The following is a 13,482-nucleotide window of genomic DNA, read 5'->3' as shown; positions in this document are numbered from 1 at the left end:
AAAGCCAGGATCAGATGAAACCTCCTTCCTCGTTTGCCTGAATAGAAGAATTTCCTCCCCCTGCCCCACCATGGCATTCCGTAGATTGTAGTTGGGAGTATACTGTCATCACAGTGACCAAGTTAAGGTTAAGTTCATTGTTCACTAGCTAGTGAAAGCCTACAGTCCTCACAAAAGTCAGGGCAACATTTGAGATTTATGAGAATCTGGCCACAGGGACTTCATACAGTGATTTTTGAGTGTGTGGAAAATAACGTGAGAGTGGGAATTTTTGACTTTCAGAAAAGCAATTTAGAGGGCATCATTAGGACAAAAAAATTGTATCATGTCTGATACTTGGTGTGTAATATATAGATTATTTTTCTATCGTTACAGTAGATAATGACATTTTGAAAGATTCTTATTCTTAAACTCAAAAAAAACCCAAAAAACTAAACACCAAACCTGCTTTAATTTGTTATACAGGTGTCGAGAAACAGGAGTACATGTTGATGAATCCTTATTTCCTGCAGTAGACCCTAATGAAGGATTACCACTACTGATCAAAAAAGTGAGTGTGTGATTTTTATTTTTTTTTAAATAGGCCTAGAGTAGTTAACTTTAAAGTTTCAACCTGACTTCCTGACCTCAGGTATTTGAACTGTTTATTTTCAGAACATTCTTTAGACTGTACCTATTCATCTGAGTAGATTTTTAAAGGTAGACTATGGGTGTGATGATGCGACATCTTATCACATCAAGAAAGGGTAATAAAAGTAGAGTTTTTATACTCGTAAGTAAAGAAATTAAGATTTAAATTAAAATGACATAATGATTAACTAATCGAAAAAACATGACTGCCGTGTGTCTTATGTTTCACTGAGTTGCGACAAACCCTAAAATCCTGGTATTTAAAAAGAAATAATATTTCAAGCCTTAGCTTTGCTACAAGCAAAAAAGAAAAGATGGTGACTTAGTCTCCTTTTTACTAAAATCTAACCTAAAAAAAATCTGTTAGGTGCTTTCTTATTTCATATTAAAGTTCACTTTGGAAAATGTTAACTTCTGTGATTATCTGTGAATCTCAAGGAGGTGATAATAAGTAGCATAAACACTGGTAATAAATAATTGTGATAAAGTAGTAGGCAAAGCATAGTTACTTCTGGCAGTTTTATACCATGTAATTAATAGTTTTGTGTGTCTTGTAGCACAAATGTATGCAGCCAAAAGACTTCGTTGAAAGAACTCCAGAAAATGATAGAAAGATGCAGAGAAGACTGGACCAGATGGCTAAAGAATTAGCTGTACAAAAGACAGCAATTAATGCTGGTAAGACCTACTTTGGACTAAGATTCAACTATCCTAAGTTATTTCTTTAAAGCGCTTGATGGGTTTTGGGTTTTTGTTTTTTTTTCTGTTTTCATTTTTTTTTTTTAACCTTTGTGCATCTCACCATAGGAATAAAGCTGACTTAATTTTTACAGAGTTCTTTGCAAGTTTGTGGTATTGAGGCATATAAATATTAATGTCCAAATGCAATTTCTTTGTGTAGAAAATGATGTACCAGTTTTACTATTTGAAGACAATGGTTTGCTTGGATACAGCCCTGTTAATAAGATAAAAGATCAATGCAGTGCAATGGAAAGAAGAATAAAGGACATGAAGGAAAAAAGAGAAAATCTTTCTCCTACTGGTAAGAAGTTATATTTTATTTATCCATGAACATGCACAAATGATTACCATCTTTATTGATGAATTTTTGTTGTACTTATCTTGCTCTGGCCTTCAGAATCTTTTTCATATCTTACTTGATTGCATGTCTTCCCTTCTTCCCATGTTTCAAGTAGGTGTGAATGCTTTAGCTTTTAGTTTCTCTCTGTTTAAAAGCACAAGAAGTCATGCAAGACAGTGATCGCAAAAAGGAATTTCTTAATCACTGGACTGCTCGAGAAGACTAGTATTTAAGCTGGACTCTAAACATGTAAATTGGTATTATCGTGACTTGGTCAAACATTGCAGCAATGCTCTAAATCTTATTTCCTGTTAATGTGAATGCTGTACTTGACAAAGATTGTAATGTTATTACTTCCTGGCCAACAGTTTAAAAAGGAGTCCAAAATTGATGAGACATCTGTCCAGGTACTGAAGAACAGCTTTAAAAAAATAACTGAATTTGAGTTACCTAACTGAATAAATCTGGTTGATTTCAAAATGCAGATCCTGGTGAATTAAATCTAGATTGCAGTTTTCAAATATTTTTTTGTGTGTTTGCTTTGCCTACTGTGAAAGTATTGAGGTCTAAGTCATTAGGTTTTGCCAGTTATTATAAAAAGTCTTGAAATATGGAGCATCTTTTGAGGGGGAGGGAATCTGTAGTATTTGAAGTTTTAAGATGTCTATGTCAACTAGACTGTCAGTTTATAATTTCAAAAACAGTTGTGGGAAGAAAGTAAAGAACCAGTGATACGTGCATGCAAATTTAAATCTTACTTATTTTTGCATGGCTTGTATTTGTTTTCTCTTTGAGTTTTAAGGTAATACCTTCAAACATTTTGAAAAGCATTTCTGCTAGATGAAGGCTTTGCTGCTAATTACAGGATTTGACAGATTCTTTAGTAAAATGCCTCAGCTGGCTTGGGAAGGTCTATAATATTTTCTAAATGGTTTGCCATCATTCTTTATTTGCAGAAAAATGTGATGCTGAGGTATCTAGAAAAACTTTGCTTAAAACTGTAAAATATCTAATAGCTTTTTGTTAGTATATAAATGTGAGATACTGTCGAGCAATCTGTAGTTATTTATATGGTTATAGTTAGTTGGGAAAGCAATGAGCTGTCTCTTACAATTGAGCTGTTTTGAAATATGAATAGATGGTGTGGAAATTTGTATGTCTGCAAATAGGGCTAACTAGTTTATTATTTACAAATTCCTAGCTTCACAAATGTCTCAAATACCTCCACGCAGTTCACCAGGAGACTGCCCGCTGTCTACTTGTCTCTTAAGTAATTCAGAAGATACATTGTTACCAGGTAACTAACACAACTTTTTATATTACAGAAATTAAAAATAGAATCATAGAATCATAGAATGTGTTGGGTTGGAAGGGCCTTTTAAAGATGGTCTAGTCCAACCCCCCTGCAGTAAGCAGGGACATCTTCAACTAGATCAGGTTGCTCAGAGCCTCATCAAGCCTGGCCTTGAATGTCACCAGGGATGGGGCCTCCACCATCTCTCTGGGCAACCTGTTCTAGTGTTTCACCAAATTATACATGGCCTGTATATCTTGTTTTGGAAAGTATGGTATACTGAAATGAGAACTGCATATATTTGTCATTTATATTTAAAGCTGAATTATTTTAGTTTTTCTTAACTGGCAAAGTATGTAGAAGTAAGAATTCAAGGAAAATGGAGCATGAGGAATCATATTGGGTAAATGTGTTCCTTACTGCTGTGTTGTTTGCCTCAACTTTGCCTCTCTCTTCACACCATTCCCCATTAATGGCTTCTTGTCCTGGCATGTTGTCAGTCTTCTCTGCTCTTACAGTAATCTTGTCTAGAATACAGAGTGCACATGAAACAGTGTGATGTGGAAAGCAAAAAAAGAGAACTGAAAGAGAGAGAGACCTCAGAACTGAAAGGTGTTCCAATTTTCAATCAAAAAACTTGAATTTAAAAGGAAACCTAATGTGTTTTCCAGCTTAAGTATTCAGGGATTGAAGAAATAACAAAAGTAAATTGGCTTTTAAAATGTTTTATGGTTGCAGATGAATTCAAGCAGTTTGTTATCAAGGTACTTATTCTAAAAGTTAGGGGTTTGTTCCTGTGGTTTGGCATAGTTGAGCTATGTCAGTGGGCATCAACAGCATTAATCATGTATGCATTGGGTATGTACATCAGACCTCATGTCTTCTGTTAGTCAAATGAGCAAAAAGCTGAAGTCAGATGCTGGTGTTTGATCTCAGTAGAAAAGTAAGGAGAAGACAGTCTTTAGAATTCATAATGAGCGTCATTGCACAGTCTGCGTACTCTCTGTTCTACCGCAACAGTAAGCTGTACCTCATGCTCTTTTCAAGTGTTGTATTTTGTTGACATCAGACAGGAATTCTGTCATGATGGCTTACATGAGAACAGGGGTGGCATCTTGTAGCCTGATACACCTTGGTACGTCTTCATGCAGTGTTAGCGAGGAGTAGTAGCATAATACTGGAAGTAGCATAGCTATGCCAACAAACTTTTATTTTGGTAAATTAGTTGTGTGCTGATGAGGTTGAACATCGTGACTTGAGAGCTTTACCTTGAGTATGTCCCTCCAGTATTACAACTGAGCAATTTAATTTTACATTAAGAACAGACCTCCACATCCTATGACAATATTCAGCGTAGTTTTGGTCTCTGCTCTGTGACAGTAGCCATTTTGTTTGTTCTTGTGAGATACGTGAGAGTGTGTTGGTTAATAATAGTTTAAAAAGTTCAAGAATTCAGTTTAATTTGAGGATCAAAGTTAAGACTTCCAATTGTCAATATGGGAGTCTGATCATGTCATGTGAAACTTCTCCTTTTATCTCCATGTATTTCATTTTTCTTAATTTAGCTAGCTACACCATATGTTTAAAAATATTATTTATATTTTGTAAAAAAATAAGATCAAGACTTCCCCCCAAACCAACAGGAGCGCTTACAGAAGGAGTATTGCTGAAACTTTGCACTCAGTGTGTATTTAAACAAAAGCGTCTATTGCAATAATCAGATCGTAGGACAACAAGATTTAAAAAAAAAATGGATTCCAAATAATCAGAGATGCTAGCCTGTTTCAGTGGAATTTATTGTGAAGAGTTTTGAATAGATTCGGTGTATCACTACCCCCAAAAACATCTCATACGAATAGCTACAAGAAATGATATATTTTTCTACATTGTAATTATTTTTAATACATTGTGTTGATGTATGTGGTATGATACTGTGATGTTGTATTTAATTTCATCTTAACTGCAAAAACTACAAGGTGTTGGTAATGCTGTGGTAGTGACAATGATTATTGGTATTGCTACAGCTAGCTTTATCAATGTAAAATCTTGCTGCTTTTCTCCATAGATGTAAAAGGGCGTTGCTCTGCTGCTTTGTTTCAAGAAAGCAGAACAGATATCATGAGTACTTATTACCACATAAGAAGATACAACAGCTAAAGCTATTGTAGCATCTTGTCAATATAGAATGTGCTTTGTTTCTAATCCGCTTTCTGTTTAGTTTTGATTACTTGCCATAAAATATCCAGAGGAGTGGCTAAAACCTTGCTTTCTTCTTTTAGTAATTTCATGTGTATTTTACTAAGAAATTGGTACTCTTCCTGTTTTGTTAAATACATTTATATTGCCACTTCTCATATGTTGCAGGAGAACAAATGGAAGACTGCTTGAACTCAAGTTATGATTATCTTTGGGGAACTGATAAATTAAAGAGACAGAAAACAGAGGTAGTAAAACACACCTGTGATACTTGGCCTGATATTCATGTATCCATGAGTGCATCAGTGAATTCTGTCTCACACAGCTATGAGCAGAAGAGCTTAACACCAAAACAACATAGCAGAAGAAGCTTAAGAAGGGAACAAATTTTGCAGCGCGCTTTGGTTGATAAATTGTCCTCAGAAAAGAAAGATCTAAAAAAGTTTCCAAAGAAAAATCAGAAGGATGAAAATAGCATGACTACTTCAGTTGCAAATGAAAGCTCTCTTCTCCAAATCAAGGGCTTGGGTCATAGTACTCCTTCCAAAAAAATAGTCAAGTTAAGTATCGTTCCTTCTTTGATTGATGGTCTCTCTAGTTCACCTATGAATAGTGAAGACTTAAATACATGTTCATTGGATAGAAGCTTCCCTGTTGACAAAAATGATTGTGTTCTTGGAGACAAGAAGAGGAAGAAGCTACAGACGCTACCTAGTTTGAAACTGGCTACCTCAGAATTGGGTGCATCAGGGTCTAAAGAGTTCTTGCAAGCAATTACTACATATAGCAAGTCTTTTTGTGCTGAAGAGGCTTCTTATGAAGACTTCTTTTCATCATCTAATTTGAATGAAAAGGAAGTAGAGGTACAAATACCAAAGGAATCACCAAATCCTCCTGAAGTTTCTTGCAAAAAGACTTTTACAAGCATAGACTCACTTGATGCGAGTTTCTGTAAGCCACGTAATTCTTCCAAGAAAAGTAGGAAAAAGTCTATTTCAGCAAATGTTATTCCAGTAAAGACAAACTTCAAACCAGCTGAACTTCCTGGAAATGTGCCATTAAATTGTATATCAGGTGATAAAAAAGCTGACACTGCAGAAGCTCTAGATTCTGATGATGTGAATAGGATGTTTCAGAATGCTCATGAGAAATCCTACAGAACCAATGTGAATTACTGTACTCATACTACTGGTAAGTCGCTACATAGAGCTGGAAAATGAAAAGATGTCATACTGCATTAGATATACTCATGCAACTAAATTGCAAAATGAACTGACATTCCCAAGGGAAAAATATTGCAGAATTACACCAAAAGAAGAGAATGCTGCAGTACTGACTTCATTTTTGAGTAAAATAAATGAGTGCATAGGATCTAAAAGAACACCCATTTGTTTTCCCATATATTACAAACACAAAGAAGTCACAAGAGATAAGGAAACTGCTCACAAAATGCCACAAAAGTAATGTGAGCCTTCCTTTCCCCCGGTGCTTGGTATTCTGTAAACTTTATGCTGCTATTCAAAATCTGTTCAAGAAACCCAGGTCTGTCTGTTTTTACAAGAGCACCATAACATTTAATTGTTTATAAGTAACTCCTCATCATAGGGCCCCTCGTTCAAATTATTTTTATTTCACAAATTAAAACTGCTGCTTTAGATTAATTGCAGTTAAGGGCATAAAATCCATAGTGCAAAAAATATTTGAGTTAGCAATTTCGAACTTGTGCTATGATGAAGATTAAGACATTTGAGGGCACGTGGAAGGGTTGCAATGTAAGCATCTTTTTCAAAATTGCTTTTCTATATTGGAGTGATCTTAGTTTTTAAAAATAATTTTAAGAGTATTTTTTATATTTGAGCGTTTTCAAGTTGGCTTAGCCTATTTCAATGTAAATGTATACTAGAACTTTCCTGAAAAATGTTCCTAACTTGCATTGGGGTAATCACTTTCAGATTTTGATATTTTCAGCTCTGTTTGTCAAGCTTTACATAGGGTTAAATATTTGTAATTATAATTGTATGTTTTAGTCATTTGTTTTCCCTAGAAAATTCTGCAGCAGTGCAAGAATGAATTATATAAAATTAATTATTAACTTAAAGGGCTCAACAAACTTGGTATCAGACTTATGAAATCATCCAGGGGAACTGCTGAATGCTGACTGTGACTATACCTGTGCGTAATAAGTTGCTGAACTGCGAGCTGCTAGTTTGCGTTCACTACATCTGTATTTTAATACCTCAAGTGCATCATTATAAGACAGTAAAAAAAAAAGTTGATGCCGGTGTATGTTATACAAGAATAAATGTACACCTATAAATGTATGAACCCACTGTATGTGTGTTTTGCCATGTGGCAATGCACTAGAAGATGACCCTTAAATTATGTATTTCTTAATGTCAAGGAACAGTCTGTTTTTCATTAAACAATCATGGAAACAAAAAGGGAAGGAGAAAATGTTTAGTACTTTTAAACTTAGGTATGCCAGTTAATTTTAGAGTTAATTCTAACCTTTAAATTCTAATGATTAAATCATGATCAATGTTCTAGCATGTTATGTTTTTATTTTCTTACTGGACAACTTGTTTAAGATAACAGATTTTGGAGGAGAGGAAAAGGGAACAGTATTCATCAAACAAAAGTTATCCAGTGTTTATACTTTTTATTCTTTTTCTTATGAACTTCTGTAACTCTCAATTTGTATTTCTAGTGTTTTTAATAGTATTTGTGATATATCAGTGATGGCGATTTTCCCAAGTATAATGTATTCTGCTTTGTGCATCTATTGTGTATTCAAGTAGAACCTGAAGTTTCCCAGCTCAAATGAGCTCACTTAAAACTGGAGGGAGTCAATAATGAAAGATGAGTTGTATTTTTCCCTGATAATGCAGGTTCTGTGGAAAGAAATGGAAATCTTGTTTTAAACTTACTACTGTGACACTGTATGATGGCATAATTGATTTTTATTAAACATAGGTTTAATATTTCCTTTTTTTCTTTGCTTGAATGTAAGTTATTTGTTGTCCCTGTTAATTAGTAAATAAATAGTAAATTGCTGGTTTTCTGTATGTTGTATGTGATTTGAAAACTGGTAAATATGGCATAATATTTTTAAAAGCTAAATAATTCTTTTCACTCATCACATATATACAGTTAGGAGTAATCAAGTATCCATATAAAATTTAATTATATCTGTATATATTTTAAACATCAAATATTTTTCTTGCCCATTTTTTTCCTAGTCATTTTAGGTCAGTGGCACTCTTACCCAGTGTCTTTAATGACAAGAAGTAGGATTAGATAAGCTTTCTCTCCACAGACTACTTGGAACGTTTGAATTTAAAGTAGAAGTGTAATATGCAGGCTAATCTGAAACTAACTTTTCAAATACTAATGTTTATGTTGTAGCAAACTTCAAGGCCCTTTGTAGGGTATACTCAAGGTTGCCCAATTGCCCAGCACAGGCATAAACATAGCTACTTATTTTCATCTTACTCCAAGTCATGAATCAAGTAGAGAACTGTCACAGATACAAGAGTTGAAATTAATTAGGCTTTATAAGACTATTAAAAGACGCTCTCCTATTCAGATTCACTTTTTCTTTTTCAGCTTTGTTTCTGGAGATGAAATAAATTTTATGCCCTTCTGATTAAACCGGCCATACCTGTTAAATTTCAGTGCTCTCTAATCAATAAGTGCTGTGTAACTGGGTTTTCCGTGTCAATGTCTAAATTTTTAGCAGTTACAAAGTGGGGAAAATGGTGGCTTTTCTCTATCATGAGTGTAAGGTTGTGGAAATGCAATAATACTGTCTTTTGTAAAAGTTATTGATCTACGTTACTAGAAGAGTCTAAGAACTTCTTTGCCATTGATGTTGTAAATTGACTACATTTGAAAGTAAAGCAATCGGCTTACAACTTTTTTAGTAGGACTGATGGTAGGGTAAGTTGGCATTTGAACCACATGGTTTAGAATGCCACTACTTGCTCAGATTTGATGAATTCCTGTGACTTTTTGTCTGAAAGGTAAAACAATAAGTAATATTGGGCAATGAATGCAAGAGTACGCTCTTGTAAGGTTTTATCATCCTAAAATCATTTAGAAATTTGAACTCGGACTTAGTATTACTTCCAGTCTTAAAAATGAACTTAAGGCTGAGCTAAATGAATTTTAGGTATTTAAGGTGAATGTGGGAGGCAAATACTATCTTATTTGGTCAAAAGACATAAACTAAGACCCACTGGAGTGTAACGAATGTAGTTAAATGTTAAGATGGGGAATTTGGAATATCATTCTGTTATTTGGTGCAAAAATAATTAAGTTCAGTTTAGATGAATGAGTTTTACCTGAGGTGCTAGGTGTTTAATGCTGCTTAAATACTGTTTATGTCTTTAAAAACACACATGTGAAAACTTCCTTAGATTTGATGTGCCTCTTTTTTTTTTTCTTCAGTTTTGGAAGAAGACAAGCTCACTATAAATATGATGTCCTCTATTGAAATGTTATTATGTCTTTTTAAAAAATAAATGAGGGATAAAGAAGAAAACTGTTTCTTCCTTGTTTTGTTTATCTTCAAAACAAAAAATTAATTGTAACTAATTATTAAAACAAAAGAGGACACATTTTTCTGAACAGAGGAACAGGTTGAGGATTATTTTGATGTAGTCAAATTTACAAAGCCTGATGACACTTGTCCTAGAGTGTAGAACTAATTAGGTAAAATTGTTCTAAAGCATTAACAGGTTCTCTTTGAAAATCTGGTGAGCACAGAAGCTTTCAGAATACTTGAGGAAATTGTGTTCTGAATAGCAAAAACTTGGTATTTGCCCATGCTGGAATAATAACTACAATAATAATAATAACGCCACAAGTTATTAAATATTCTGTCCATACATACCTGAAGGATTACTAATCATGACAAATTCAAACTTACTTTCTTGATTGTTGGGGTAAAAAACTGTGGATAAGTACAAAATAGTAGATATGATATGGCTTAATTTCAGTGACACTTCATTATGATATTCTTAAAGTGGAACACTATAGATAAAATTTTTATTAGATAGACACGATTAATTTGATTGAACAAAACTCGTTCATAGTGCCTAATCATTGCATTGCTTTTTAACTCAAAGGAAATATCAAATGGAATTTTGAAGATAGTATTCTGGTTCAAAACTTCTCACTGATGATAAATGATCATGAATAAGTAGCAGCTTAAATTGCAAATTAAAGTCGCTCTAATTTGTTATAATACTTCAGGGGGCTATCAGGATTGTTGATTGATACTGGTCATTAAGCAATGCTTTAGAAAATAATTTAGGAGCTCTAATGGACTACAGTGGCATGAGTTACCTTCGTATTTGAGCTAAATTTAGGGATAACTAACAGTGGGTGGAATTGCTTCAAAAAGTTTTGTTGACTTTATCTGAAATACCCTAGGATTTTTCATCTTTGGTAGCTTTTCCTTACTTGTGCCTGAGCAACTGCTTTAAAACGAAGCAATCGTGAGGAAAAATACAATAGACAGTGAAGCTTGAGACCTACAGGATGGAAAAGCTGGCAAGTGCTTGAGAAGTCCTGATAGTCAGGAGAAAGAAGTAGGAAGGGGATTGCAAAGAATAGTCCTTATTTATGTAATACATAAGATCCCCAATTTGATAATCAGAGATGACGGATGTCATGCCCTGTTCCTGCTTTCCTGTAAATATGAGGAACCAATGAGAGTGAACCCTAACTGGAAAGAGGTCGGAGCATACACCTCTTGAGACTTTACTTGCGAGTGGAGCGGAGACTTTAATTGCGGAGCTTGAGCCTTTGGATCATGAGCGGCAAAAGCAACATTGCACCACATCTTACTGCGCCTGCCAAGCCACCTCTCCAGAAAAACCCGAAACAGTAGATCATCCTTTTACAGTGACTGAACTGACTTACTGGAAGCTAAGGGACACGTACGTTGCTTTACCCCCATCTGCTAGGGGTAAAGCAATGGAGTTGACGATCTCCTGGCATCCTTTGCAGTCCTGTCATGGATTTTGTTTTTAAGATTCAAAATACATGTTTAAAATAATCTTTTTTTCCAAGTAAAAAGAGTTAAATTTAAATTTCTTAGCTTTTTTTTTATTGTGTGGCAAGATCTTTTCTCCTCTTCCACGTGCCATCAGTCTTGCTCTGTGGTTGAAGATGATGAGCGTTGGTGCAATACCAAATAAAATCAACATAGTTAAGTAATTAGTTCTCCCTTTGTTAAATGACACTTTGTGTTTAAATATTGCATTTAAGTTAATGATTTTACCTGAAAGCCAGGTTTACTTGTATTGCACAAAAATTACAGTACCATTGTGTAATTTAGCATGAAACTTGCAACTTTAGTGTGAAGAAGTGATGAAATTTTGACTAGTTTACAGGCTATAATTTTAAAATTTTTTAAAAGTAATCGGTAATGGAAAATCAGTCATCATTTGTTGTGCTGGAATTTTTTTTGTTGTTGATCTGTCATCTCAAGGATTAAGAGTTCAAGTAACTGAGAGGAAAAACAAATTATTCTTAGTTATGTATGCAGTCAGACTAGTAAATATGGATAGTACCCTTCAGTATTTTCCAAAAGTAATCAGAAGCAGCTTATTTGGGAGGAGCTGAATTTAGGGCACTTTTCATTTTTAGGCCACTAATTATTAAACTTTAACTGGTCTCATGCATTTCTTTGAAATGAAAAATTTACGAATGTTCTGAAGTAGACTCCATCAAATTAAATTTGAAAGAAATTATCTACTTAAATTTTCGGTAATTAAAACTTCATTGATCAAAAGATAGATCAAAGTTTTCCTTCTTATACAGCCTAATTTATCAAATTATTAAAAAGTTTATTATTTAGTGCTTATAAAACCATCCTGACAGTGTTAAAGAATTAAATATATGTTAATTCACAAAATAGGTGGTGAAAAGTACAGCTTTTTGGCAGCCAAATTAGAGTACATTCTTTGGATGGTGCCTTTTTCTAAATAATTACACTGATGTACTGCATGCCTGCTAACAGCTTGCTAAATTTGCTTGCGAAGTGCTGTTTGAAAACATGTTTCAGACCTTCATGTCATTTGAGATAAACGCAGTGTGTACTGAAAGCATTGACATTTCAATAAGAAAGGAAAAATGTAGCCACTACTGCTTCAACCTCTCAAAACAACTCTGTATTCAGACAAACTGCAAATGTTGTAATAAATAGAAAGCAATTTAGCTGATTCTGTACATGTGGTTAATGTATGGTTTTCAAAATATTGGAAATTGGGAGTTCTACAGCTAGTTTATTTACAAGATCAGCCTACTGAAAGATGAAGTCAGATGCTTGAATGTCATTCTTTTTTCCATAACAAATACAATGGAAAAATAACTGGTACAAATTACTAACTTAGGTATCTTAATTGTTCGTAGCTCTACGTGCTGTTATAAAATAATTGGTGGCAGTTTCATTTCACAAGATTGCATTTTTCATTCCAAGTTTCTAAATTTATAATACACTTGGTTCCTAGGTGATGAAAATGAAGTTTCAGAGTGTCATGTTACTGCTGGCTCTCTCAAAGTTTTTAATGAACAAAAGAATAAGCGCAATGGGGGGTTAAGAAAAAATAGAAGACTCCAAAAGGTCAGTTTAATTGGACATATTGTTTGTTAAGCTCTTTCTTTTTCGTGAAAAATCACTGAGTGCCTTTGTACAAAAAATGAAATGCATTCTTTATGCACTATCAACTTAAAAACTTTTCTGAATCTCACTTTCCTTGAAATGTTATGGGAATGGTGTTCAAAGATGATATGTATAACCATGGAACTCAGCTTTCTGGTAACTTGGGGTGGTAGAGTTGTGCTGGGTTGACATTGTAAAGGAGGTTGGTAAGCCTGCTTAAACTGTTTTAGTTGAAAAGCCGCTGAAGTAACCTGAAAACATGCCTAACCTTTTTGGAGGAGTTACTACACGGGGGTTTTGTTTGTTTGTTTTATAGTTGATCATCTCCAGTGGATGTTTCTGCAGGATTGCAGGATAAAGGTTTATTCAGTATTTTCTTTTAGGTTCAAGTAAAGCTAAATTTCTTAATTTACTATTTGAGCACAATTTGGATGCAAAAATATAGGTGAGAGGATTATGTTTTTCCTTTCTAAAAGTTTTGTTCAAAATGAATATAAAACTGATTGGAGTGCTGTGTCCAGTTCTGGGCTCCCTGGTTCAAGAAGGACAGGGAACTGCTGGAGAGGGTGCAGCAAAGGGCTACCAAGATGATTAGGGGACTGGACTGAG

The 13,482-nt window shown here is 34.2% G+C and overlaps 1 protein-coding gene across 3 annotated transcripts in view; it reads left to right on the top strand.

Annotated features, from left to right (window-relative positions):
* Positions 1-13,482, top strand: part of MCPH1 (microcephalin 1) — a 135,722-nt gene that overhangs the window by 9,382 nt on the left and 112,858 nt on the right. For all 3 annotated transcript variants that reach the window (XM_054195840.1, XM_054195839.1, XM_054195841.1), the window contains 6 exons: positions 466-550; positions 1,188-1,308; positions 1,532-1,672; positions 2,913-3,008; positions 5,370-6,392; positions 12,722-12,834. In XM_054195840.1, coding sequence (XP_054051815.1) covers positions 466-550; positions 1,188-1,308; positions 1,532-1,672; positions 2,913-3,008; positions 5,370-6,392; positions 12,722-12,834 — 1,579 coding nt within the window. The remainder of the gene's footprint in view (positions 1-465; positions 551-1,187; positions 1,309-1,531; positions 1,673-2,912; positions 3,009-5,369; positions 6,393-12,721; positions 12,835-13,482) is intronic.

This window comes from Rissa tridactyla, chromosome 3 (assembly GCF_028500815.1).
Source record: "Rissa tridactyla isolate bRisTri1 chromosome 3, bRisTri1.patW.cur.20221130, whole genome shotgun sequence".
Classification (NCBI taxonomy): domain Eukaryota; kingdom Metazoa; phylum Chordata; class Aves; order Charadriiformes; family Laridae; genus Rissa; species Rissa tridactyla.
The sequence above is the reverse complement of the archived record's forward strand: the minus strand, read 5'-3'. Positions and strand labels throughout refer to the sequence as shown.